This window comes from Sus scrofa, chromosome 10 (genome assembly GCF_054392235.1).
Source record: "Sus scrofa isolate SSC_HxYL_T2T_F1_AM1 chromosome 10, Sscrofa_HxYL_maternal_Yorkshire_Landrace_v2.0, whole genome shotgun sequence".
Classification (NCBI taxonomy): Eukaryota; Metazoa; Chordata; class Mammalia; order Artiodactyla; family Suidae; genus Sus; species Sus scrofa.
This window is the reverse complement of record NC_139392.1, coordinates 14,257,508-14,284,733: the sequence shown is the minus strand read 5'-3', so window position 1 is coordinate 14,284,733 and position 27,226 is coordinate 14,257,508. Positions and strand designations below refer to the sequence as shown.

The window sequence follows — 27,226 nt, the reverse complement described above, 5'->3', positions numbered from 1 at the left end:
GGCTGCTGATTCGTAATTCTTTTCCACACCAAGGAAATGAGATGCCGTGTTCATCAACAGTTCCTGCTGTGGCTCAGTGGTAACAAACCCGACTAAGATCTGTGAGGATGCAGATTCCATCCCGGGCCTCACTTGGTGGGTTAAGGAGCCAGCATTGCCATGAGCTCTGGCGTAGGTCCCAGATGCAACTCAGATCCTGTGTTGATGTGGCTGTGGTGTAGGCCGGCGGCTACAGCTTCAATTCAACCCCTAGCCTGGGAACCTCCATATGCCGCGGGAGCGGGCCTAGAAGGACAAAAAGACAAAAAAAAAAAAAAAAAAAAAGGTAGGAGACAGATGTCAAGAAGGACTCCTGGCATTGCAAAATCGAGTGGATGTGGTGCCATCCGTTGAGAGAGGGGGCGCCAAAAAAGAAAAATATTTAGAATGCAAAAGGGTGAAAAGCTTTGGAAATGTTATGTCCGTGGTGGATTTGCGGGGTAAGGTCCTATTTAGGAGCAAACAGAGCTGCTTCCTCTGTCAAAGAGGAGCTCTGTAGTTTTATTCATAGGAAAAAATAAGAAAAGGATTCTTTCATCATTAGAGGTGTTTTTCACAACTCTGCCCCTTGGGTCTCTGCTCCAGCTTATTTTCAGCTGCCTATCATTAGAAGGGATAATTGGGCATTTCTTTGAGCTGTAATGAGCTGCATTTCTTGGGCATTGCTGTGTAGCTCTCAGACGCAGCTCGGATCCCGCCTTGCTGTGGCCATGGTGCAGGCCAGCAGCTGCTGCTCCAATTCGACCTCTAGCCTGAGAACCTCCATATGATGCAGGTGCAGCCCTAAAATGAAAAAGAAAAGAAAAAGGAAAAAAAATAAGTACAAGTTTAAATGGACATTTCCAAAATTGTTGTAGAGTCAAGTTCTAACTGATAAAAAAAAAAAAGTTTGTCATGAACAGCTCTCGGTATTTCATGGAAGAGTCCTGAACTGAAGTTTTAAAATCCCTGTTGTGCCAGTGAAAATCCCTATACACGATCTCATGAACAGAATTTTGCCCTGAATTCCGGTTACCCTTTGCTCCCTATTTTCCGATTCCTCAGGCTCTGGCACGCGCTCAGTGGTCATTACTGTGGGTACTTTGGGCAGCGACGGATCTTTGAAATGTCACAGACAAGTGACTTTATTTTGCCTTGTGATGTGAATGAATATCCCGTAGAAATAAAAGAAGAAAGCAAGTTCACAGAGAAGAAGCAAAAGTATGAATATCCTCTGGTGTTTGACCGGCAGAGGTAAGAGCACCCAGTTTTCTTTAGATGAGCAGGTGAAATTCAGCTATGTGACACTCTGACTCTGTCCTGAACATGAGAATTCAAAGGTGAAAAGTCTGGAACCCTGCAATTATGTTGCCGGTCAGTGAAATGAAGAAATAAGTAAACAAAAGCTACGCTTTGGTGTAATAGTACCTCTAGGAATATCAGTTCTTTTTTTTTTTTTTTTTTTTTTTTTTTTGTCTTTTTGCCATTTCTTGGGCCGCTCCCGCGGCATGTGGAGTCTCCCAGGCTAGGGGTCGAATCTGAGCTGTAGCCACCAGCCTATGCCAGAGCCACAGCAACGCGGGATCCGAGCCGCGTCTGCAACCTACACCACAGCTCACGGCAACGCCGGATCCCTAACCCACTGAGCAAGGGCAGGGATCGAACCCCCAACCTCATGGTTCCTAGTCGGATTCGTTAACCACTGTGCCACGACGGGAACTCCTCAGTTCTTAAAATAATCACAGAGGGGGAGTTCCCGTCATGGCGCAGTGGTTAACAAATCCAACTAGGAACCATGAGGTTGCAGGTTCAATCCCTGGCCTTACTCAGTGGGTTAAGGATCTGGTGTTGCTGTGGCTGTGGTGTAGGCCAGTGGCTACAGCTTCAATTCGACCTCTAGCCTGGGAACCTCCATCTGCTGCAGGTGCAGCCGTAGAAAAGAAAAAAAAAAAAAAAGACACAAAAAAGTAATAATCACGGAGGGGTAAATAGCATGTAATTGAACAAAGACCAAAGAGGTGGTTGCCTAAGCAAAGGCACCAAATCATGAAAGACTACAATATAGCCTTTCAGGGCTTGGAGTCCGGGAGCAGGTAGGGAGGCCGTGATAGGAGATAAAACAAGAAAAGTCTGTAGGGCCAAAGCACGATAAGACTTTTATGGACCCACATAAGAAGGATTTTCCAGTTTACAGAAATCACTGTGACCGAATACGTAGGGGAAGAGTAGGCTGTGGAACAAGACAGTCAGCTTGGTTCACGTCTGAGATGCTCGTGGAGATACTCAATGAGCACCGAGGCAGACCTGTCTGAAGCTCTCGAAAGAGGTCAGGCCCATAGGCGACCATTTCTGTGTCATTAGCAGAGTAGTGTTTTCCATGTGGATCAGTCTCTTAGGTCCTACGTGTAAGGTGAGAAAGACAGAAAACGAAGGAAGAAATCAAGAAATAGTCTGTAAAGATCAGGCCAAGGAAGAGAAACCAGTGAAAAACATTAAGAGGAAGAGCCAAGACACTGAACCTCATAAAGAAGTAATTGATGGAGACCAGTGAAAAAATTAAGAATAACGAAGATACTAAAAGTCATAAAGAAGTAATTGATGGAAACCAAGGGAGGAGAACAAGAGAAGTGGCCTAGAGCACGCGTTTGTAGAACACAGCAGTGAAATCAGATACGACAGCAGAGAAGAAAACCCTGAAACTGGCATGTCTGTCAGCTGAAAGGTCCCTGGTGATTCTAAAGCATGAAATTTCAAAGAGTGATGGGTAAAAATCGCATTGTCATGGGTGAGAAATAAACAGAAGATGTGAGGAGATGACAGTATAATTAGTAAGGAAGACAGTGATGAGGTTGAAGAAGACTTTGTTTCATGAGCTTGCTTGTTTTCCTAAAGACTTGGGGTGGGGGTGGAGATAGTCCCCCAGCGAGAATAAAATATTGGAAAAATTGTTTTATGCTTTTGCAAAGCTCCATCCTAGTTTTGATGATGGCTGTCTTGTTATAATGAAAGAGATGGGTGCACGTCTGAGCTCCGCATCAACCAAGCTCCCTCCTACCTGGTAGGCGTCTAAACATCTAGCTCTCAGGGACCAGACTGGTAATAGCCAGCAGCCCAGAACTGGAATAGCTGACAAGTTAGTCCAAAGTGGGAAGAATCAGAGAGGACCGTCTAGGATAATCTTCGAGGGAAATCCTAAGTGAGTCAACGCTGGGGAGCCCCAATGCCATCATCTAGTTCAAATTGTTGGTAGAACGACTATAAATAGGAATTGAAATTGAGAGTCACAAACCACATGGCATTTGTATCAAAACTGGAATAGTTTGGAGTTCCTGCTGTGGCACAGTGGGTTAAGGAGCTGCCATTGCCACAGCTGTGGCACAGGTCACAGCTGCAGTCAGATTCAGTCCCTTGCCCTGGAACTTCCACATGCCAAAGATATGGCCAAAGAAGAAACAAAAACAGAAAAACAGGAATGGGAGCAGTTTGAGAACAAGTAACCAGGGTTCCAGGTGACTACCAATCCCGCTGAAGTGTCTAAGACTTGGCTTAGCTGGGGAGAGGAGCGCTGGGAAGCAGCCTAATTAAAATGTGAGAGGGAGGGGTTCCCGTCATGGCTCAGAGGTCAACAAACCCAACTAGTACCCATGAGGATGCTGGTTTGATCCCTGGCCTCAATCAGTGGGTCAAGGATCTGGCGTTGCCATGATCTGCCATGTAGGTCGAAGATGTGGCTCGGATTTGGCGTTGCTGTGGCTGTGTTATAGGCCGGTGGCTACAGCTCCGACTGGACCCCTAGCCTGGGAACCTCCATGTGCCGCGGGGGTGGGTCTAAAAAGCAAAAAAATAAAATAAAATATAAAATGTAAGAGGTAGTATATTGGAGCCAAGACTCCTCAGAATATGTTACCATATGTTACCGTACGTTCACCAAGCAAAGTTGATCCATCTCCTTGAGTCATTGCTGAGCCTTGGACATCTGTATATCTTGGTACTTAGAAGAGTAAGTTCTGTTTGGCTCATATGCATCTCCTCACAGTCCCCGCGTTCCCTGAGGACTCAGACCATGTTTACCCATTTTATATAGTTCTTAGCTCAGTGCCTGGCCCACAGTTCGCATGTCTCCTCTGCAGTGATTGGGCCTTCTGTTGACATACCCTGATCTTAGGACATATTGTTATCTTTAAAAGAATGCTTTTAATATTTAGTTATGACTTTTTAAATATGTGTATACGTTTTAAAATCCAAAGGTTAAAGTTTGAAGCTGCACTGAGTCACAAAGAATCAAACCTTGATTTTGTAGCGGAGATTGCCTCGTCATTACTGTACAGTTTTTCCAATGGGTACGAATGCGTGTAATGACATGGCATGTTTCGGTTTGGCAGACATCGCTGCAGTTTCTTGGGAGGGGAATCTGAGAAGCCGAGTGGAATAACAATTAAGCGCTAAGGTCACGCCATTAGGACTGGTGTTATGGGAGCCAGAGAATTCAGAGGCAGACAAAGAAAGACGTAGCTGAGACTTGTTGCATAGGCAGAAAATTCAGGCGTGGTTGTGTGCTGAACGGTTTCTTTTTCTTTTTGTATCTTTGTATGCAGATGGAACAAAATGAGCTCGATGTCTCTGCTTTTCAAACGTACACCTCCTAAGGCCTTTGAAGTGGACCACGATTTTAAGTTCTTCAAGTCTCTTTCTTCTCCCAAGGTAGCTTTAAAAAAACAAACAAGACAAAAAATTCACTTGTCTGAATGTAGATATGTCCAGTATATTAGTTTTCTTTTCTTTCTTTTTTTTTGGGGGGGGGGGCGCTTTTTAGGGCCTCACCTGCGGCGTATGGACCTTCCCAGGCTGGCAGTGCATTCGTTTTCATTGCTGCTGTTCCACATCCCTACGAACTTGGGGCCTCACACAACACAGATGAGCTATTTCACGGTTCCCCAGGTCAGAGGCGTGACCCAGGTCTCGCTGGTGTTGCCAGGACTGTGTTCCGTTCGGAGGCTCTAGGGGAAAATCTCCTACTCCTTCCTTTGCGGGTCTCTCCTTCATCTTCAAAACCAGAAATGGTCGCATCTCTCTGCCCATTCTTCTGTGGCCACGCGTCTCTCTGGCCAGTGGGGAATAGTCTCTGCTTTGAGGGATTCCTGTGATTAGATTGGGCTTAACCGGGAAACCCATCTCAGGCTTCTTAACCACAGTCACATCTTCAAAGTCCCTTTTGCCAAGTGAGGCAAATACACCCACAAATTAAGGGTCAGGACACCTTTGGGTGCCCTCAGAGATGGAGACACTTTTCATCCATGCAGAAAGAGGGGATTAAATGTGTGTCACTCTCGGAGTTCCCACGGTGGCTCAGCTGTGGTGAGCCCGACTAGTATCCATGAGGATGCGAGTTTCAATCCCAGGCCTCGCTCAGTGAGTTAAGGATCCAGTGTTGCCATGAGCTGTGGTGTAAGTTGCAGATGTGGCTTGGATCCCGTGTTGCTGTGGATGTGGTGTAGGCCAGCAGCTGCAGCACCCATTCGACCCCTAGCCTGGGAACGTCCATATGCTGCAGGTGCGGCCCTAAACAAACAAACAAACCAAAAATGTATACCACTATTTATTCTATATTTAACACTTCTGAAAAGTGGACATAGCATGAATCTTTAGGCTAAGGTTTGGCATTCATTATTTGAAATGGGTTTCCTTGGGAGTTCCTGCCGTGGCTCAGCAGTAACGAATACAACTAGGATCCATGAGGATGCGGGTTTGATCCCTGGCCTCGTTCCGTGGGTTAAGGATCTGGCGTTGCTGTGGCTGTGGTGTAGGCCGGCGGCTGCAGCTCCAATTGGACCCCAGCCTGGGAACCTCCATGCACGATGGGCATGGTCCTAAAAAGACAAAAACAAAAACAAAAATAAATAGCTAAAATGGGTTACCTCAAGATTTTCCCCAATACAAACCACATTTACCTCCTGTTAAAACGTATCTGCCATTACTCACCTATGGTTGTCCAACACTCTACAAAGCAAACTAGTTGTTGTTTTCGGGAACATTCCTCAGTCTTCTGCCCCTACTGTTCACCTGAGCTACCTTGCTCTATCCATGATCTTTCTCTGAGTATCAAAGTCCATCTTCATAACTGACAGAGGATGAGTGTCCAGAATAGGAAAAATCCATAAGAAGAAAATATAGTTCAGCTTCAAAAATGGCAAATACTTGAATAGATATTTCACAAAAGAAAAAAAGATTACTGGAGTTCCCGTCGTGGCACAGTGGTTAATGAATCTGACTAGGAACCATGAGGTTGCAGGTTCGATCCCTGGCCTTGCTCAGTGGGTTAAGGACCCGGCGTTGCTGTGAGCTGTGGTGTAGGTTACAGACACAGCTCGGATCCCGCATTGTCGTGGCTCTGGTGTAGGCCGGCGGCTACAGCTCTGATTGGACCCCTGGCCTGGGAACCTCCATATGCCACGGGAGCAGCCCTAGAAAAGGCAAAAAGAAAAAAAAAATTACCAACAAAGCCATGAAAAGATGCTCAATCTCATTAGCAATCATGAAAATAAACATCAAAAAAATTAGAAGATGCCATTTTGCACCCGGACTGGCAGACCCCTCAAAGTCTAACAGCACCTGGGTTTGTGCGTATTTGGGACAATCAGATGCTCATGTGCTGGTGGAAATTGTGTGAATTTTGCTAGAACCAGTTTGGAAAATAACAGGACAGGCATTATATAGTAAAGATGAAAACTGGCACACTCTACTCAGCAGAAATTCCTGAGCATGTGTTTAGGAGGCAGGAACAAGAAAGCTCAGAGCAGTTCTGTCTATAACAGCAAAAACCGGAGACAAAAATAGCAAAAACCAGAAAGCTCATCAACAGTGTAATTGATAAATAAACTGTATGTATACATTGAAATACTATGGAGCTGTAAAAACATATGAACTAGGAGTTCCAGTTGTGGCTCAGTGGGTTAAGAACCTGACTAGTATCCATGAGGACGAGGTTCAGTCCCTGGCCTCGCTCAATGGGTTAAGGATCCAGTGTTGCCACAAACTGCGGTGAAGTTCCCAGGTGTGGCTTAGATCTGGCGTTCCCGTGGCTGTGGCATAGGCCGGCAACTGCAGCTCTGATTTGATCCCCAGCCCGGGAACTTCCATGTACCATGGGTACAGCCCTTAAAAATATTAAAAAAAAAATTTTAAATACAAATACATGAACTAGGATAATATGTTCATGAATGTTTGAAACGCATAATTAAAGTACTTGAATTTCAGTCAGGAGAAATGAGAAACATTTTACATAAGAATATATACATCGAAAATCCATGGAGTTCCCGTTGTGGCTCAGTGGTTAACGAATCCGACTAGGGACATAAGGTTGTGGGTTCGATCACTGGCTTTGCTCAGTGGGTTAAGGATCCAGTGTTGCCATGAGCTGTGGTGTAGGTTGCAGACAAGGCTCGGATCCCGAGTTGCTGTGGCTCTGGCGCAGGCCGGCAGCTGCAGCTCCAGTGAGACTCCTAGCCTGGGAACCTTCATATGCCGTGGGAGCGGCCCTAGAAAAGGCGAAAAGACAAAAGAAAGAAAGAAAAGAATATATACATTGCAAATTCATTTGGATTAAAAATAGAGAAGAGGCAAAATTAAGTAAAACACTGTTTTGGCAAAAAGCACACGAGGTAAAACTATATAAGCAAAAGCAAGAGAATGAAAAGCACGGCGTTCAGATTGTCATTATGTTTGAGGGCAGAGGGCAAGGACTGAAGCCCGAGAATGCCACCCCAAACCCCTCACAGCTGAGGCTGTGGTTCCAGTTTGCGAAACACAGCAGTGCTCCTTAGTCATTCTTTCACAGCATCACCTTCATATTTAATAAAGACTTCACACTTTCCAATATGAAGCGATTTTTATAAACCCCAGCTTTCTGTCCAAACAATTCAGATAGCTTCTCCCAGAGGAGAGGGTGACCGGCACGCAAGGGACTGGCTGTGGGATGTGACACCTTATGTTTCATCTTAGACAAGTTATTTGATCTCTTTCCTCATCTGAAAATCCCTCAAAGAGTTGTTGCAAGGATTAGATGAGAAAGTTCATGCAGGTGCATCATAGACACTCAATAAACGTTCCTTCCACTCCCCACATGCCCCAGTCCCCCTACTTTGTCCTCATAACCCGTGCACTTACCATGTCTACACTGAATTTGAATTATTGGCGTATTTACTCTCCCCTCCACCAATAAACCCCAAGTTCTTTATGGGCAAAGATACCAGTATAGCAGGTAACAAATGCTCAGTTTTGTTGAACAGCACACTTACACACCTATACAGCAAGATCAGTGTTTTTGGTTTTTGTTTTTTTTTAATTTCAGGCTGCACTTGTGGCATATGAAGTTTGCAGCCTAGGGATCAAATCAGAGCTACAGTTGCTTGTCTACACCACAGCCATAGCAACACAGGATCCAAGCCACATCTTCAATCCAGGACAACATTGGATCCTTTACCCACTGAGCAAGGCCAGGGATTGAACCTGCATCTTCATGGATACTAGTGGAGCTCTTAACCCACTGAGCCACGATGGGAGCTCCCTGGTATTCCTTTTTGATATTCTCTTCCAATTTGAAAATAAGAAACAGTTTTTATGTAATTTAACTGAAATATTAAATTCATTTGCTGATATCTTTAGAAATGTTTTTAAGTTCTTGCAGTAATTGAATGCCCCAAATATTATAAGGTTTGTCCTCTTTTTTACTACGCTTTTTTGTCTTCTCAGTTACTTGGTAAAGTGACAAAAGTTTAATACTCAGCGTGAGTTTTCACTTAGGAAACTCTGATTTCTACCAGCAATCTTGTTTTGCCCCTTTTCGTTTTTCTTTTTTTTTGTCTTTTTTTTTTTTTTTTTTTTTTTTTGTCTTTTTAGGACTGCACCTGTAGCATATGTAAGTTCCCAGGCTAGGGGTCGAATCAGAGCTGCAGAGCTGCAGCCAGCCGCTGGCCTACACCACAGCCACAGCAACTCAGAGTCTGAGCCAGGTCTGCGACCTACACCATAGCTCACGGCAATGCCAGATCCTTAACCCGCTGAGTTGGGACAGGGATCAAAACAGCATCCTCATGGATCCTAGTTGCATTCGTTTCTGCTGAGCTGTGAGGGCAACTCCTGTAATGTGTCCTTTTCATTAAACATTCACTCCTCTGTTTTACAGATTCGAAGACATGCCTTGGAAGGTTTCATGACTGAAAACCGAGAGGCAGGGATTGTTTTTGGTTCTCTGCCTATATACAGGGTGAGTGGGGGTGTCCAGGACTATAGCGGTCAGAGAACTACAGGGAGTCTGACATCTCACTCCTGACCCGGGGCAGCCTGCAAGGCTGCATAACCACGCAGAATGAATGGTGCTTCCGCCAACGTGCTACGTCTGATCCCCGAGTCTTTGGTTCTCTGTGACAACAGCCTGGGTCCCTTGTCTATGCCATTCCACTCTGAACCACACTACAGAAAACTGTTTCAGACTTCACCATGGCTCCTCATCACCCACGACATAAAATCCAAATGCCTTTAGCCTGCTACGCAAACCCTTCGGGGTCTGGCCTGTGCCTGAGCTGTATAAGCTCATTTGCCACCACCTTCTCCCGGGTACCCTCTACTCCACCTCTGCTAAACTACTTCCCATTCCTCAAGCATCACCGTTCTTCCATCCTCTACAGCTTTGCCTCTCCTGCCCCTCGCCCATAACTCATCTGTGCTCCCCTCCCAATTTCTACTCATCCTTCACGTCTCTGCGCCAGATGATCTCTGTGAAATTAAAGAATGAATGAATGAATGAATTCACTAAGAATAATAAAACAAAGGCTAAATAGGAGTTCCCGTCACGGTGCATGGAAATGAATCCGACTAGGAACCATGAGGTTGGGGGTTCAATCCCTGGCCTCACTCAGTGGGTGAAGGATCCGGCGTTGCCGTGAGCTGTGGTGTAGGTTGCAGATGCAGCTTGGATCCCGCGTTGCTGTGGTTGTGGTGTAGGCCAGTGGCTACAGCTCCGATTCGACCCCTAGCCTGGGAACCTCCACATGCCACAGGTACGGCCCTAAAAAGACAAAAGACAAAAAAAAAAAAAAAAAAAAGACTAAATATGACAACTCAGTCTTTACCTGTTGTTTCTTAAAATGTCACTTGTCTTCTCCGAGAACATGGGATCCGTATCACAGGTCTCAACGCTTCAACTACAGACAATGCGGAGGGTAAAGCATTAGAGTTAATAGTGGGCTCCTACTGCCCCCCCCCCACTTTACAGAGGTTATGCTTTGTGTCTTACCAACTCTTTATTTATGGCTTCTAGGTGCCAAGCCCCACTAGTCTAAGGTTCCTTCCACTAATTGGTTCAGAAGCTCAGAAGGACTCGTTAGACGGCGTTACAGGAAAGAAGAAGGGAGCTCACGTCCAACATGAGAAAGTGAGTCGGTACTTAGAATCCACAGTGGATCCCATTTCTCTTTGGATTGTTAACTTATTTCTGGGCCTAAAACTATCTCAGTTCCTATTCTGTTTACACATATTCCGAGATGCATGTATTTTAGCTCAGTGAGACCGAAATCATGCATTTCCTGGACAGAGGGGAAAAAATCAAATAGGACATCTGAGCCAGAACAAATAAAAGTTTCTTAGGGCTAATTTGGGACTTGGGTCCACCGACTGGTTTTAAAAGCCATGCGGTGTGACTCGCTGTATGGCCATCCTTGCTTCCTAATCTTATCGTACCTGCAGGGTGGAGCCAGGGCGTCAGTCAGTTTCTGGTTCACCAGCCAAGTCAAGAAGAATGTTTTCCATGTATTAATAGCAATAACTAAATGCAGAACTTTACAGGTTACATGATGTTTTATAAATGATGCTCTGGGTTTTCACAATAATCACAATGAAAATGTTACACGCATCCTAGAATTGGGAAAAAAAGGACCCAAAATGGAGGCTACTTGACTTGTAAAAAGATCACATAAGGATCAAGTCAGAGGGAGCTCCCTTCGTGGCTCAGCGGCTAACGAACCCGACTAGGATCCATGAGGATGCAGGTTCGATCCCTGGCCTCACTCAGTGGGTTGGGAACCGGTGTTGCCCTGAGCTGTGGTGTAGGTCGCAGACGCAGCTCGGATCCTGCATTGCTCTGGCTGTGGTGTAGGCCGACGGCTACAGCTGTGATTTGACCCCTAGCCTGGAAACCTCCATATGCCTCCATGTGACTCTAAAAAAGAAAAAAAGAAAAAAAGAAAATTAAGTGATAACCTGAGGTCACCTTCTGACTCCACAATTCATGCTCCTTCTCTTAAACCACAGCCTTAAAAACTCAAATCCTATCACTCTTCTACTAGTTCTAGGAAGTTTATATGAGCCTAACTTAACCTGTGGCCCTTTTTCTAGTCATTAAAATAGGTCCAACATTAAGAGAAAATCTAACCTATGGTCATTTTCATAAGCCTCTATGCATGTAGTCAGACTAAAAACCTGTACCAGATGGTTCTTGCTGCTTATGCCTAATTGAATAACATGACTGCCAACAACGAAAAGCTGCTTTATTTAATTAATGTAGAAAACTACATAATTTTGTTAGCGGTACACTTAATGAGACAATGCATGATTCTTATTAGTTATCAACACTACCAATTTGAGTAAGAATTCTTGGCAATAGGAGAGTTTTCTATAAAAATAATATCATTTCCTTTTTTTTTTGTCTTTTGTCTTTTGTTGTTGTTGCTATTTCTTGGGCCGCTCCCGTGGCACATGGAGGTTTCCAGGCTAGGGGTTGAATCGGAGCTGTAGCCACCGGCCTACGCCAGAGCCACAGCAACATGGGATCCGAGCCGCGTCTGCAACCTACACCACAGCTCACGGCAACGCCGGATCGTTAACCCACTGAGCAAGGGCAGAGACCGAACCCGAAACCTCATGGTTCCTAGTCGGATTCGTTAACCACTGCGCTACGATGGGAAATCCGTTCATTTTTTTTTTTTTTTTTTGGTCTTCTTGCTATTTCTTTGGGGCCGCTCCCACAGCATATGGAGGTTCCCAGGCTAGGGGTCGAATCGGAGCTGTAGCCACTAGCCTACACCAGAGCCACAGCAACGAGGGATCCGAGCCGAGTCTGCAACCTACACCACAGCTCACGGCAACGCCGGATCGTTAACCCACTGAGCAAGGGCAGGGACCGAACCCGCAACCTCATGGTTCCCAGCGGGATTCGTTAACCACTGCGCCACGACGGGAACTCCTCATTTCCTTTTAATTGTCTTCGGTAATGAATGAAACACAGTGGCACAGATAATCCAAACCTAAAGGCAACCAAAAGAGCATTTGTTTTAGGTTTTACAATTCATGTATTTCATGCCCTATATTTGCATTTTTGTCTGTTTTGTCTCATCTGATATGAAATAAGCTTTACCTTCTCTAAGTACAAACTAAGTGATACAAAGGAGGTGGCCAGTATGTCTTAAATGTCAAGGGGAAGATAAAAATAGAATTAAAAATTATGGCGTTCTGTTGTGCAGCAGAAACAAATCCGACTAGGAACCATGAGGTTGCAGGTTCGATCCCTGGCCTCGCTCAGTGGGTTAAGGATCCGGCATTGCCATGAGCTGCAGTGTAGGTCACAGACGTGGCTTGGACCTGGCGTTGATGTGGCTGTGGTGTAGGCCGGCAGCTGTACCTCCAATTCGACCCCTAACCTGGGAACCTTCATATGCTGCAAGTGCGGCGCTAAAAAGCAAATAAAATAAAATAGTAAAATGAAATAAAAAAGACACAGTCTCAGTCCACAAAGCAGGGCTTCTGCTTAAAACAAACAACCCCCCAAAATTAGTCATGGTTCATCTACATAATAATCTAGACTCAGATAAGCAGAAATGGATTCTACTATGGTTAATTTTATCAAGGATCATAAAATATGATAAGTCATCAGCTCAAACACAAAGGAATTTTTAATATATCTGTTGTTTTAAAAGACTGATGCCTTATTTTCTCTTAATCACGCTGACACATCATTAGCCACACACGAGAAAGGCAACAAGAATTGATGTCTCCATTTACTTACAGAAAAGGGCCCATGAAACCCTGATTCAAATTTACTTCTCTGGTTTAAGGAAGGAAAGAGTGAAGTGTGGGCAGGACGTCAAAATTCATTTCCAAAGTAAAATCAAGACCTTTTCATAAAACTGCGCACCGAGCAAGATGACAGTAAAATCTGGAAACTGCGTAGATTAAAGCACCACTCGGTTGCTTGTCTCAATTTTAGGAACCCAAACAGTCTACATGGGAGAAGAGGGTATGAAATCTAATCAATAAATGACAACAGCAAATGCCTCTTTTCATAAAAAGCACTTTCAGGAAGGTAGGGATCAAATTACCCCAGGAAGTTTAGTGTTCAAGTTCTTTCTTTCTTTTTTTTTTTTTTTGGTCTTTTTGTCTTTGTTGTTGTTGTTGCTATTTCTTGGGCCGCTCCCGCGGCATATGGAGGTTCCCAGGCTAGGGGTTGAATCGGAGCTATAGCCACCGGCCTACGCCAGAGCCACAGCAACGCGGGATCCGAGCCGCATCTGCAACCTACACCACAGCTCACGGCAACGCCGGATCGTCAACCCACTGAGAAGGGCAGGGACCGAACCCGCAACCTCATGGTTCCTAGTCGGATTCGTTAACCACTGCGCCACAACAGGAACTCCCAGTGTTCAAGTTCTGACCGTATAAAACCAACATTTGTAGAGTAACTTGAAATAGCTGATGTGCCCTGCCCTCTGCAGGCACCAAGACACCATTCACAGATCAGGGGCTCTCGGTGGGGAAGAGAGAGACCCCTCGGAGCAGAGCCCAGGAACCCTTCTCTTTAATCTCTCTGACTTATTACTGATTTGCTTTTTGCTTTTACAGCCGCACCTGTGGCCTGTGGAAGTTCCCAGAACAGGGGTTGAATCGGAGCTGCAGCTGAGGCCTCCACCGCAGCCACAGCAACACTGGATCCGAGCCTCATCTGGGACCTACACCACAGCTTGTGGCAACACCAGATCCTTAACCCACTGAGTGAGGCCAGGGAGCAAAGCGGCATCCTCACAGGGACCACATCAGGTCCTTAACCCACTGAGCCACCGTGGGAACTCCTGACCTGTGATTTTTTTTTTTAAATAATAGAAATACTGGTACCAAGTATGAATGTCTTTAAATGGTTTGTAAATCTCTTTAGAATTAAAGTTACAAGATAGTACCTGTCACAGAGAAAACCATAAATCAGAGCACAAGTTCATGATGCGTTTTCAGCTTACGTGTGGGACGAGAGGGGAGTGTTTGAACTTTGTGTTGTGTAATCCATTTTCAAAATTGTGACAACATGTTCAATAATAGAAAAAATGATGACGCCTCTGAAGAGGAAATGGTGAAAGAGTCTGTATGTGGCATATACTCCGTAGTCTTTCCGAAGAATATTTGAATCACAGGAAAACGCTCACAGCTTTAGGTGAGACGCGTATCTGAGCCACGAGGGGCATTGCCAACGAGGGTGGCTAACACCTGCTCTAGGGCTGTGCCCCAGGGGCCAGGCTGAGCACGTGCCATGCCCTCGTTCCCTTCATCCTCACAAGAACACTCTGCGGGAGGTGTGGTGATTGTGCCCGTTTTTCCGTGGCGAACACCGAAGCGCAGAGGCTCCGGGTGTATCCAAGGTCCGCACAGAAGTCCGAATAGAGCTGGGGTGGTAATGCAGCGCTTTGACGGGAGAGTCTATACACTTCAATACGGTGCAGGGTCATTCAGAGGCAGGCAGACCCGGGCCTCTCCTGGTCAGAGTGACCGTCGGAGAATCCACAGGTAGTGACCACCGAAGAAGCCTACCTCCAGGCACACTCTCTCCCCAAACCCTAGGTCCCCCGCCACCCCGGCCCCCAGCTCCTGACACTGCTTGACCTGAGGCTGTAGAAGAATCCATAGCACGTGTATGGACCCATCCCACTGGAATGTGAGATCCATCAAGACCACACATGGCTGATTCTCTGAAGAAACTCCCAGGGGTTTTTTTTCCTTGGGGGGAGGGGTTGGCAGTGCCCAGGGCATCAAACCCATGCCATAGCCGTGACCCAAGCCACACGGTGACAATGCCAGATGCTTAACCACTAGGCCATCAGGGATCTTTATTTTTGGTGGGGGGATGGATGGCTCCCATGTTGAGAATAGACTGACCTATAAATGTCCCTTCAAAAACATTTGCTTAAGGAAAGAATGAATGAATGAGGAGGAGGAGACTAGAAAAATCAAAACCAGCTTTCATTTTTCATTTGCGGGATCACCACTTGCTTTTATTTTTTTGAAAGTCATCAGACTCTGATGATATTCATGTAAAAATACCTATGTCTTCCAACAACCTAGCAAGCTTGTTTCCTTTCTTTTAAACAATGCTTTACAGAGTGGGCAGCACATCCAAGAATGAATAACTGCCCAGTTAAGTAGTTCTAGAGCTTCGAGCTTTGACGCAGAAGGTTAAGGAGCCAGTGATGTCACTGCTTGTGGCTTGGGTCACTGCTATGACATGGGTTTGATCCCTGGCCCTGGAACTTCCACATGCCACCAGCATGGCCGGAAACAAACAAACAAATAAACAAACAAACAGATGCTTGTGCTCACTCTCTCTCTCTCATATACTCTTCTGGAGCTCCACCTCCTGTTTTTTTAAAAAGATTTTTACACTGGAGGCATACAGCATACTTTAGTAAATAACTACACTTTCTAGAGGATTAGATTCTCTACAAAAATCAGTGATACAATTTGACTCTAGAAAATTGTGTTTGTCATATAATGCCAGTTACTGACACACCTTTTTTTTCCCCCCACAGGTACAACGGAGAAGAAGTCTGAAAAAAAATCTGGTCCCACAGATCAATCTGGCCTCTTCTTTCTTCCCAATCATCCCCAAGTGAAGAGAGAAAAATCAGAAGTGGCCTCTGTGCCCTGAGCTTCACCTCCAAGGGCAAAGGTCTGACTGATGCTCCAGCCTTCGTTTCAGGAGGGAGAGGAAGATGCAGCAGACCCCATCACCGTCTCTGGATCCTCAGGCCGTCCTGCTACTCAGGTTGCTCAGGCAGCCTCAGCTCTGAATGCCAAGCAAGCAGCAAACCGTCAGTTGGCCAACTTCTTTCATACATGGAAATCCACGTACTGAATAGGAAATATTTCTTATTTACTGTCAAGAAAATGACACATAAAGAAATAAAATCAAAAGCATAAGTAGATCTAAAATAATGTGGTTATCAGTGACTAGCTTTCTACCCCATGTCGTTCACCTTAATGCATAATCAGAATTGTTATCAGAATGTGTGCAGTAAGAGACAGATTACTTATGTGTCATGCTTTGTGGAATACAAAGAGAATTATTATTGAAAAGAAAAATGTACCAGCCAAGCCTCCAGCCATTTGTCTTTTTCATTTAGAGAAATATCATATGGAAGAAATTGATCAGGGCTTCCTAGGTAAAGTCAGACATTATTTGCATTTAGTCTAGAAATGACTCTGGATAACAGAACTTGAGTGGTTGTCTGAACTTGCTGGTTTGCCTATATAGGGATGCTCATACGTTTATGATCAAATTGAAATGAATCCTGAATTCATTCATTGTGGAAGACACAATTTTGGTCATAAAATTCTGGCTATTTTTATTCCATAATGTTTTGAAATCCCATCTGCTATTTAATTCAGCAAGTTTTGAAGCCCAGTCCACCCAAACTTCTGTTCATGGCTAGGATATTCTGGGCAATACCTTTCACATTTCAGCATGACATAATTAGATTTATTACAGCTAACCAGATTTTACTCCCACCAAGCTGGGAACAACTGTCAATAATTATCAGGGTGATGATAATCACCGGTGGTGATTTTTGCATGAGGCAAAAATAAGTCTAAAATACACAAGCCAGAGTTCCTGTTGCGGCTCAGCGGGTTAGGAATCCGACTAGTATCCATGAGGATGTGTGTTCTATCCCTGGCCTCGATCAGTGGATTAAGGATCCAGCATTACTTCAATCTAAGGCAGAGGTTGCAGATGTGACTCAGATCCATACTGCTGTGGCTGTGGTGTGGGCTGGCAGCTGTTGATCCAATTCGACCCCTAGCCTGGGAACCTCCATATGCTGCAGGTGTGGCCCTAAAAAAAATACATATATGTATATATGGACCAAAGTGTATCCTTTCAATATAAGCAAAGTATCAAAAAAGTTTATATACTTCAGCCTTCTCTTTCTGACTTACTTAGTATGAGAATCTCTAGTTGCATCCTTGTGGCTGCAAATGGCATTATTTTGTTCTTTTTCAGGCTGAGTAGTATTCCACTGTATATATACCACATTTCCTTAATCCCGTCATCTGTCGATGGACATTTAGGTCGTTTCCATGTCCTAGCCATTGTGACTAGTTTTGCAGTGAACATACGAGTGCATGTATCTTTTTGAATTATAGTTTTGCTGGGAGCTGCAAGCAGGGTTGTGCACGTTCACCTTCCAGCTCAGAATTTCCATTCGGAAAGCCGTTCACTTCAGCTTTCAGATTCCATTTAGCAGGAGGACCAGCCCTGTGGCTGCCAGCCCAGGTCTGTGTCCTGTGAGGGGCCGAATTGCTTCCTCAGCAAAGTTCGTTCGGATGGTGAAGCCCCAGTGTCCCCTTCCTCGGGGTGGGACCTTATTTGGAGGTGGGGTCTGTAGAAAGGGAATCCAGATAAAACAAGGTCATTAGGGTGAGCCCTAATCCAATGTGACTGATGCCCTCATAAAAAGGGGAAACTTCATTGGTGCAGCATTGGGGTTTTTTTCTTATCTATTTACTTATTTATTTTACACACACACACACATTCTATTTCTCACATTATCCTCCATCACAACATTGTAGATTAACTACTTTCATAAAAAAATTTCAACTGGAGTTCCCATTGTGGCTCAGAGGAAATGAACTTGACTAGTATCCATGAGGATATGGGTTCGATCCCTGACCTCACTCAGTGGATTAAGGATCCAGCGTTGCCATGAGCTTTGGTGTAGGTTTCAGACATCTGCTCGGGTCCCACATTGCTCTGGCTGTGGCGTAGGCTGGCAGCTGTAGCTCTGATTCAACCCCTAGCTGGGACCTTCCATATGCTGCACCTGGACCCCTAAAAAGAAAAAAAAATTCAACTAAGAAAAGGGGGAGGGAACTTGGAGATGGGCAGGCATACAGGAAGAACGCGGGGGTGAAGAGACACAGGAAGAAGATAGCCATCTGTGACCCAAGGAGGGGGCCTGCCTCAGCTTCCCCTCCCAGCCCCCCACCCCTCCATCCTGGACTCCCAGCCTCCAGAGCCATGAGATGATGCATTTCTTTGTTTAAGCCCCCCAGCCTGGGTGCTTCGTTACAGCAGCCTGGGTGAAGGAACTCACCCTTCAAGGAGCCCCTGGCTTCCCCAGGGGGTTCCTGCTCACCTTGCTGGAGAGGAGAGGAGCAGGTCTCCCAGCAAAGGGACCCAGCAGAAGCCAATGCCCAGAGACGGGGCATCCAGGGGGGCCAGCTGGGGGCTCTGGGGAAGGAGAGGTGATGCGGAAGCAGAGAACAGGGCAGGCGGCCTGGCTGCAGCATTTAGATGTGAAATTTATCCCAATATTCATTCGATCTTTGATCCACAGAGATTGCAGGAGCGGCGTCCAGGTTCTGCAGTCTCAACTCTGACAGAAGCCCAGGCTTTCCGGGTGAGTTTTTTTTTTTTTTTTTTTTTTTTTTTTTTTTTTTTTTTTTTTTTGTCTACTGATGGAAACAGGAAGCAGGTCCCCAGGGTCTCCCCAGGGACTGGTGAGTCTCCTCTGGAGTCAGGGCGGGAGCGGCCTCTTCAACACCCACCGCAGGTCCCTGGGGTTCATCCCAGTGGCCATTCCCCTTATAACCCCCAGGTGGCGTTGCAGGACCACAGCGCTGAGCCCTCAGCCCAAGGCTCCCCCAGAGCCTCCCTCACGGGCTAGAAACCCAGAGGCTCAAGCTTCAATTCAAGGCCTGGCCCGCTTTCATGTCCCCAAACCTTCTGGAGCCTTCCAAATCAGTGGACTCCAAGGCATCTAGCATGTTCCTGCCACCTGACGTCAGAAGTGGCAAAGTGCTGGGAGCCCAGCTGCTGGAATTCACAGGCCAACTCTGAGTACCCTCACCCCACCTGTCTTCGCGCCCAGAGGGCCCCCTCCCCTTCCCGCCCTCCCGCCAGAAGGAGCCCCGCGCCCCCTCCACAGACACTCGCCTCGGGGAGAGAAACCTCTGCGAGGCTCAGGCTCACACAGACAAACAGGAGCAAACGCCAGCAGTCTGCACACACGGAGCCTCTTGGCCGGGAAAACGGCCCCCTCCCCACCCATGTTCTTTCCGAAATTTGTCCACAGTCAGGGAGACTTACCCCCCAATAGCCCCCCATAAACACGCCCCACACACATCCATATTCCACATATCACACACACATGCACACACACACACACGTACACACGTGCACACATCTCACACATACCACATGCACACACAGACATACCCCACATATGTACACACATCACACACACAACATATGTACACTCACATGCTATATACCTAACGCACACAACACCACACACCACACACACACAGCACATACGCCCACACCGCATGGCATCTTTGAAGTGTGATCCCAGAATTGCCCCCAGTGTGAAGTTCACAGTGATTTGAAAACTGCTGAGGGAACATCCTTCTCTTGGTCACAAGAAGAGCCAGCCCCTCCAGCGCCACCTCAGCTGAGAGGCCCGGCGGACAGGGCGCCAGGCTCTGCAAAGACGGCGCCTCGAGGCCCACATTCCATCCAGGCTTCTTGAGACAGAAACGGCCCCCATGGACCCACCTGGTGCCTCAGTAGGGAGCGGTCCACCTGCCAGCCCCCGCATCTCAACAGCAGCCAGGGACTGTCCCCCAAAATGAGGATCGCCAGGACTTGCCAAGGATAACCGTGCCCAGGAGGCCTGGACAGTTAGAATGGGGGTGACTAGATTGAGCCCCCTCTAGTCTAGGGGTTGGCTCTAATTCTGCCGGCAGGCAGGGGTGATCCCGCTTCTGTTCGAATACTTCTAAGGATGGGAGGCCCCTCCTTTGTAAAGTCAGCCTGCTCTCTTATTGAGAATATGCTTCATTCTTGTATTGATGCAAAATCTGCTTTCGGAACTTTGACCCATGGGTCCCAATTCTGCCGAAGGGCCTCCTCGTCCCGCCAGGCAGGAAGACCCGTATTGGCTCAGAGGGTTACAAACCCGACCAGTACCCATGAGGATGCCCCAGGCCTTGCTCAGTGGTGAAGAATCCAGCTTTGCTGTGGCTGTGGTGTAGATCAGTAGCTGCGGCTCCTATTCGACCCCCAACCTGGGAACCTCCATATGCTGCACATGAGGCCCTAAAAAGAAAAGAAAAAAAAAAAGACACACAGTCACTGTGGTATCTCAGAGACCCTTCTGTGGGCAACATCTCTTATACGGTAGTTGCTCAGTGAAATCGTGAACAAATTTAGGGTTTTGTGGAGATACTGGACAAGGCCCTTGGCCTCCCTAGAACCCAGAAGGTGGACTCCAGACCAGAGGCCTCATCCACACCCAGCCCCACTGTCCACACCTGTGACCAGCAGGCCCTGCCCAAGGCAGAAATGCCTGTGGAAGGCCACATGGGGGCCAGAACACTTGTCCCCACCCCTCCTCAGGTTGTGCCATGTGCTGGAGTCAGGCTGGCCACCACTCTCCCTGTGGGGGCAGAATGCAAGGGAGAGATTTCTGGAACACAGCCCATGTCTCAGGCCGCACTGGCGGCCGCGAACTCAGCCTATTGTGGTTCTCCTTCCCTTCGCAGGGCTTTTATTGGTATTTCCCACTGGTCTTCCAGACTAAAAAGAAATCTTCAGAAACCACAGGAAGGGGAGGAGGGCTGGAGAGGAGCCCTGCAGGCCAGCTGCTTCTGGAAGTTGCTGATCTCCAAACAGGAAGGCTGGTCTTTCCTGTTTAGACATCGTGTCTGCCTAGAGGAAGTTGTGACAAAGTAACAGTAATAATGACATCAGCCCCCGATGTGTCCACATCCCTCCTATCACAAATGGCTGTTTGTGCAGGGCGGGCCAAACCTGGTGGGCACAGCTCCACTGGGGCTCTAGGGGCAGATGATGAGCTGTGGAGTTTGGAAGGCTTGACCGGGGAGGGGATCCCTTGGGGACAGTCCTGGATGCCCACGGACCCTTTGGGACCAGGGAGAATGGGCCTTTGGGCAGAAGGAGAAAGCCGTGGGGTCAAGCTTTGTTCTCAGCCAGGTGCCAGCCCAGCCCAGCCCATGCCAGCTGGCAGACCTGACCCAGTAATTCAGCTCCTCTGGATGCTGAGCCAGAGAAAATCCCCAGCTGCTCTGCGCGCATGGCCCATATTGCCCAGACTCTTGACCGTTTTCCAGCCACCTGGAGCCACCTGGCGGAAGTGTATCGGCTCCCAGTGCAAGTGTCACTGAATCTTGAGAAGAGGGCTCGGAGTTCCCCCTGTGGTGCAGCAGGTTAAGGACCCAGTGCTGTCTCTGTGGTGGTGCAGGCACCACCCAGTACAGTGGGTTCAGGGCCCAGCATTGCCGCAGCTGTGGCGGAGGGACAGCTGCAGCCCGGCTTCCATCCCTGCCTGGGAACTTCCACATGCCTTGGGTGTGCCCAAGAGGGGATGAGGCGGGGGTAGGGGGAGGGAGACTGGGTTTCCAGTGGGAGAAGCCGTGGGTCCCAGGCTTGATCCAGCTCTTTGGGAGCTGCGTGGCTCCACTTAGTAAAACCTCTCATCCCCTTAGCAGCTGCTGCTAAGGTGCCCTCTGTCCAGTGCAGTCACTGTCCACACGTGTGTGCTCAGGGCAGTTCTGCCTTCTGCTGACAGCTGCCCCTACGTGTGTCTGTACACACACACAGGGGACCAGAAAGACAGCGTGATGTGGTTCCCAGGATCCAGCGTGGCCTTGGGGGTGGGGTGGGGGGAGGGGACCGTCTCTGCTCTCCCTTAGCTACTGAGAGGGAGCCTTCCCCCCAACCAACGCCACCAACGCCAGCTCTCCCTCATCTGTGTTTTTCCTTTTTTTCTTTCTTTCTTTCTTTTTTTTTTTTTGACCACTCCGCAGCACTCAGAAGTTCCCAACCCAGGGACCGAACCCAAGCCATAGCAGTGACAACGCCAATTCCCCAACCCCTAGGCCACTGAGGAACTCCAAGCGTGGCCTTTGAGTGGCATTTAAATTAATAGAGCCCTAGAGGGAATGCTGGTTAAACACCAGAAGACACTTGCTGAGCGTGAGGATTGCGTGTGGAGATTCTGTTTCTTCTGTGGCTTTGTTTCAATTCTTTTCGGATGTTTCAGCTCCGCCAGGAAGAACTAACAAAGGAAACCCAGGCACCTGCTCACACAAGCGACTTGCACAACCCCAGGGCATCTGGAGAGCTGTGTCCAGTTGGCTCGCATTAATAGTGTCTTCTGTCCGGTCACAATAAGCAGCCTGCCTCTGCTGGGCTGTCTTGGTGCTTTAACTCGATGCTTGTATCTGTTTAACTGTCTGATGTCTTCCTGAGAGACCTCAAAGACCTTAAAAAGAGTAGTCACTGAACAAACTGTGAGCAAAAAAATATACGCATTAAAGGCTAACTTTTTTTTTTGTTGTTGTTGTTGTTGTTGTTGTTGTTGTTGTCATTGTTGCTATTTCTTGGGCCGCTCCCACGGCATATGGAGGTTCCCAGGCTAGGGGTCGAATCGGAGCTGTAGCCACCGGCCTACGCCAGAGCCACAGCAACGCGGGATCCGAGCCGCGTCTGCAACCTACACCACAGCTCATGGCAACGCCGGATCGTTAACCCACTGAGCAAGGGCAGGGATCGAACCCGCAACCTCATGGTTCCCAGCAGGATTCGTTAACCACTGCGCCACGACGGGAACTCCAAAGGCTAACTTTTGAGCTGGAAAATTTTAACACGACTGCTGATGAACTTGGAATTTTTAAGGACAGTTGAGGCATAAGCTGTGGCCCCGAGAACAGAGGCAGAACCAAGGCCCTGCTTCTCGCTCACCGACCGCTGGACCCCTCGGAACCTCCACGCCCTGCGCTGTCCCCAGATACGCTGTCCCTCCTCCACCCCAGAGCAGAGACTTGTCACCCGGGCCCTCACAGCCCATGGCCGCCTTCCCGAGACCACACAAAGCAAAGGCTCTTTCCAAAGAAACAAATGGTCACAGGGATGGGAGGGGCCCTGGGCGCTCCTGAGCTGAGGTCCCCACCCCAGTGCTGTCCCTCCCTCAGGATCATGGTCACCCCAGTCCCTTGGGCTCCCCTCTACCTGCCCTCCCACCTGCAGACCGACTGCGTCATTCCACACACCCACCCGGGGCACCTCTGAAGCCAGGAAGTTTGCTCTCCATCGGCATCTATTTTGGGAGCTTGGACTTGGCCTTGGAATTTTACAAGCCAGGGAGGAATTGGCGGGGCCTCAGCACTTTGCCTGGCTCCTGCCTGCCCCTCCCAAAATTCCCCTGTCCCCTGCACCCCCAGGACAAAGGATGCCCAGCACCCTGAGCAGGGCGGTCCCGGGCAGCGGCAGGACAGCCAGCTCCCCACGGCCCGCAGGTGGTAGTGGGGTGCACAGCTGGAGGACCAGAAGCCCAAGGCTGGTGGGGAAGGACTAGCAGCCTTCAGCTCTTGGGGAGGCCCCCAGTGCAGGGAAAGTCTAAAACACCGTGGTTTCAGCAGCAGAAGCGTGTGGACCGGAGGCGAGCTCTGCATCCATTGCCAAGCTTATGATCCCGAGCAGACGGCTTGTGAAGAAGCCCCTTAGCAGCTGCCCTGGTTTAAAAATGACAGCCGTGACCCTGCCAGTCTTATCAACACCTTGGAGCCCCTTTTTATTCCAGAGACTCCCAGAAGCTTACCACTCGGCCGGTTTCTTGGTTGGGGGAAAAAAAAAAAAAAGTCTCTCCAAGGAGATGCACAGCCCATAGGTTCCTAAATGGAAACACAACAAACCCGGCTGCAGGTTCTTGTCCTTGTTCATTTCTTTAGCGTTTGTCCCGAGAACAACGAGTCAGTGCCCAACACACACGCTGGTGTGACAAGAGAAATCCCGCCAGAGAAGAAGAGTCAGCCCTGAGTGCAGCCTGCTTCTCCTTTTCTTGGTGGGGAGGCACCCACGGCATAAGGAGGTTCCCAGGCTAGGGGGCGAATCGGAGCTGCTGCTGCCGGCCTACACCACAGCCGCAGCCATGCCAACACCATATCCGAGCCACGTCTGCAACCTACACCGAAGCTCATGGTAACGTGGGACCCTTAGCCCGCTGATCGAGGCTGGGGATGCAACCTGCATCCTATGTTGGGTCCTTAACCCGCTGAGCCATGATGGAAGTCCACACAGAGGAATCTTATATCCAGCTCTGGGCTGAAGGATGAGAACAGGCTGTTTGGGAAGATATGAGGGGAAGCTAAAGAAGGGGAGCCTGAGAAAGGAAGCATGCAGACACCCCCACTCTGAGAAGTATCCGAATGCAGCAGCATTCATCAGCTAGATGGCAGCCCCCTGTTGTCCATAGCTGCCCCCAGAACTGCCTGCCGTGGGCCCCTCATGATCCTCTTGGAAGCCATGAAATTTCCCTGGACCTTCTAGAAGAAGCCTTCGAACCTGGGAAGTGGGACAGGCACATGCACACCACAGTCGGCCCAGCCTTGCGAAAGGGCGGATCAGCCTTCTCTGCTGAGCAGCTGGGGAGCTCAAAAGAGGGACCCCTTTAGTTCTTGGGAGCCCCTTGGGAAAACAGGGAGAGAACAGCTCACCCAGTCCACGTATATGCAAGGTGGGCCGCCAGCTTATTTTAATCCCACCTGGAAACATGGCTGGTGGGCCAGCCCGGAGACAGACACCCCAACAGCCCATGACTGCTCTGGGGTTCGCTGGCTCTCCATTACCTCACACACAGCCCCCCCCCCAGGTTCGGATCATGTATCGATCCGCATCTTCATGTCACAGAGGAGGAAATCGGACTCAGACACCTGCCCGAGGTCACGCAGCTTATACCTGGACGCAAATCCCAGTCCACGGTCTCTCTGCTGCGACAAAACAAGGAAGGGTGTAGCCGGCATTGGAGTTGGAAAGGTCCTCTAGGCCGTCCAGTGCACCCCCACCCCCCGCCAGGCAGGAGTCCCCCAGACTCCAGGCCAGGAGGCATCACCCGGCGACCCAGGCCTGCACGGTGCCCAGCAGGACCACCCACACCATCGCAGTGGCCCCTGCACCACACTCATCTCCTTTATTGTCAGGAGCAGGATCCCGTTGGAAGCCAAGCCACCTGAGCCGCTCAGAACTCGGGCCAGGAGTTCCCGTCGTGGCGCAGTGGTTAACGAATCCGACTAGGAACCATGAGGTCGCGGGTTCGGTCCCTGCCCTTGCTCATCGGGTTAATGATCCGGCGTTGCCGTGAGCTGTGGTGTAGGTTGCAGATGCGGCTCGGATCATGCGTTGCTGTGGCTCTGGCGTAGGCTGGTGGCTACAGCTCCGATTCAACCCCTAGCCTGGGAACCTCCATATGCCGCGGGAGCAGCCCAAGAGATAGCAACAACAACAACAACAAAAGACAAAAAAAAAAAAAAAAAGAACTCGGGCCAGACAGTAAGGCTCGGGGAGAAGGAGAGGACGCGGGCCATGGAGGATTCTGCCAAATGGGCCCATCGACGCCTATGCTTCCAAATCCAGGAGTTCCCGTCGTGGCACAGTGGAAAGGAATCCAGCTAGGAACCATGAGGTTGTGGGTTCAATCCCTGGCCTCGCTCAGTGAGTTGAGGATCCAGCGTTGACGTGAGCTGTGGTGTAGGTCGCAGACTCAGCATGGATCCTGCGTTGCTGTGGCTGTGGTATAGCCTGGCGCCTGTAGATCCGATTGGACTCCTAGCCAGGGAACCTCCATATGCCACAGGTGTGGCCCTAAAGAGAAAAAAAAAAAAATCCAGAATCCCCACTGCCTGGCCTCTCGGTGGCTGCGTGCAGCAAGAGCCAGGCCTGAGCCTAATGCAGCTGAAAGATACCCACCACAAGTATCAGTTTGTAGGACTCCCCAGAAGACAGCAGGTGCTCCAGTCAACAGGATAAAGCCAACCCAGTGGAGTAAAAACAAAGGCCATGAATAGGCAAGTCACAGAAGAGGCCATACAAATGGCTTATTAATACACAAAAATGTGCTCGAAACAAATGTAATCTCAGAGTTCCCACTGTGGCTCAGTGGGTTAAGAACCAGACCAGTATCCTTGAGGATGCAGGTTTGATCCCTAGTCTCGCTCAGGGGCTTAAGGATCTGGCATTGCCGTAGGCTGCAGAGTAGGTCACAGATTCGGCTCAGATCAGGTGTTGCTGAGGCTTCTGCCAAGAAACTTAAAATAAGGAGACAAGTGCACCCCCGACTCAATCTGACACAGAGCTGCCTCCTGAAACCCAGCCACCAGCCCTCTGCTGACCTGTTCCAAGCCACCAACCACTGCAGAGTCTCCTGGGCTTGGCTCAGCTTCCCCACCGGGTCATCTGCCACCTGTCCTCTTTCCAGCCAAACTCTTGCCTGAATCAGGACCAGGACCTGCCCGCGCCCCAGGTGCCATCCGTGATTCATTATCCATCCGTTCACGACTCATGTGTTAGGCAATTATGATCTGCCCTGTTCTGGATGCTCCGAGTTGAAAACAGGGCAAGTCCCTGACCTCTAGAAGTTTATATTCTAAAATAGCGCAACACACAATGAACAGAACAAATAATTGTATCGCTCTGATGAAAAAAAAAAAACTCAGGCAGGGGGATATAGAGGGACTGGGGGGCTGCTTTCATAAGGTGGGCGCCGACCTGCTGAGGTTCGCTTTGAGCAGAGACCTGAGGACCTGGTGAAGGGCGTCTTTCTGATGAGGGTCTGGGAACTGAACTGAATTGAATCAGGCAGATGAAACGGCAGACGCTCAAGGGGAGGGCACGGACTCTTTGGCCAAGAGCAAAGAGCCCCGCCCACTGTCACTTCGCGGGAGACGTGGGCGGGCGGGGCGTCCTCCTGCGGGGCAAGGGGGGCTCTGGTGAGAAGTCGTGCTCTGCTCACCAGGGCGTGACAGGTGAGCAGCACAGTGTGACCGCTCACGCCGGCGTAGGGACAGGAAATGACAGCAGATACCCGGCAGCTCCCCAAAGACT

At 48.7% G+C, this 27,226-nt stretch overlaps 1 protein-coding gene across 3 annotated transcripts in view; it reads left to right on the top strand.

The window, feature by feature from the left end:
* The window catches only part of WDR64 (WD repeat domain 64), a 94,199-nt gene extending 77,942 nt beyond the window's left edge, over positions 1–16,257 (top strand). For all 3 annotated transcript variants that reach the window (XM_084979164.1, XM_021064368.2, XM_021064369.2), the window contains 5 exons: positions 1,084–1,272; positions 4,614–4,719; positions 9,200–9,280; positions 10,334–10,447; positions 15,855–16,257. In XM_084979164.1, the coding sequence (XP_084835290.1) occupies positions 1,084–1,272; positions 4,614–4,719; positions 9,200–9,280; positions 10,334–10,447; positions 15,855–15,938 (574 nt within the window). In that variant the 3' untranslated portion in view covers positions 15,939–16,257. The remainder of the gene's footprint in view (positions 1–1,083; positions 1,273–4,613; positions 4,720–9,199; positions 9,281–10,333; positions 10,448–15,854) is intronic.
* The last annotated feature ends 10,969 nt before the right edge of the window (positions 16,258–27,226 follow it).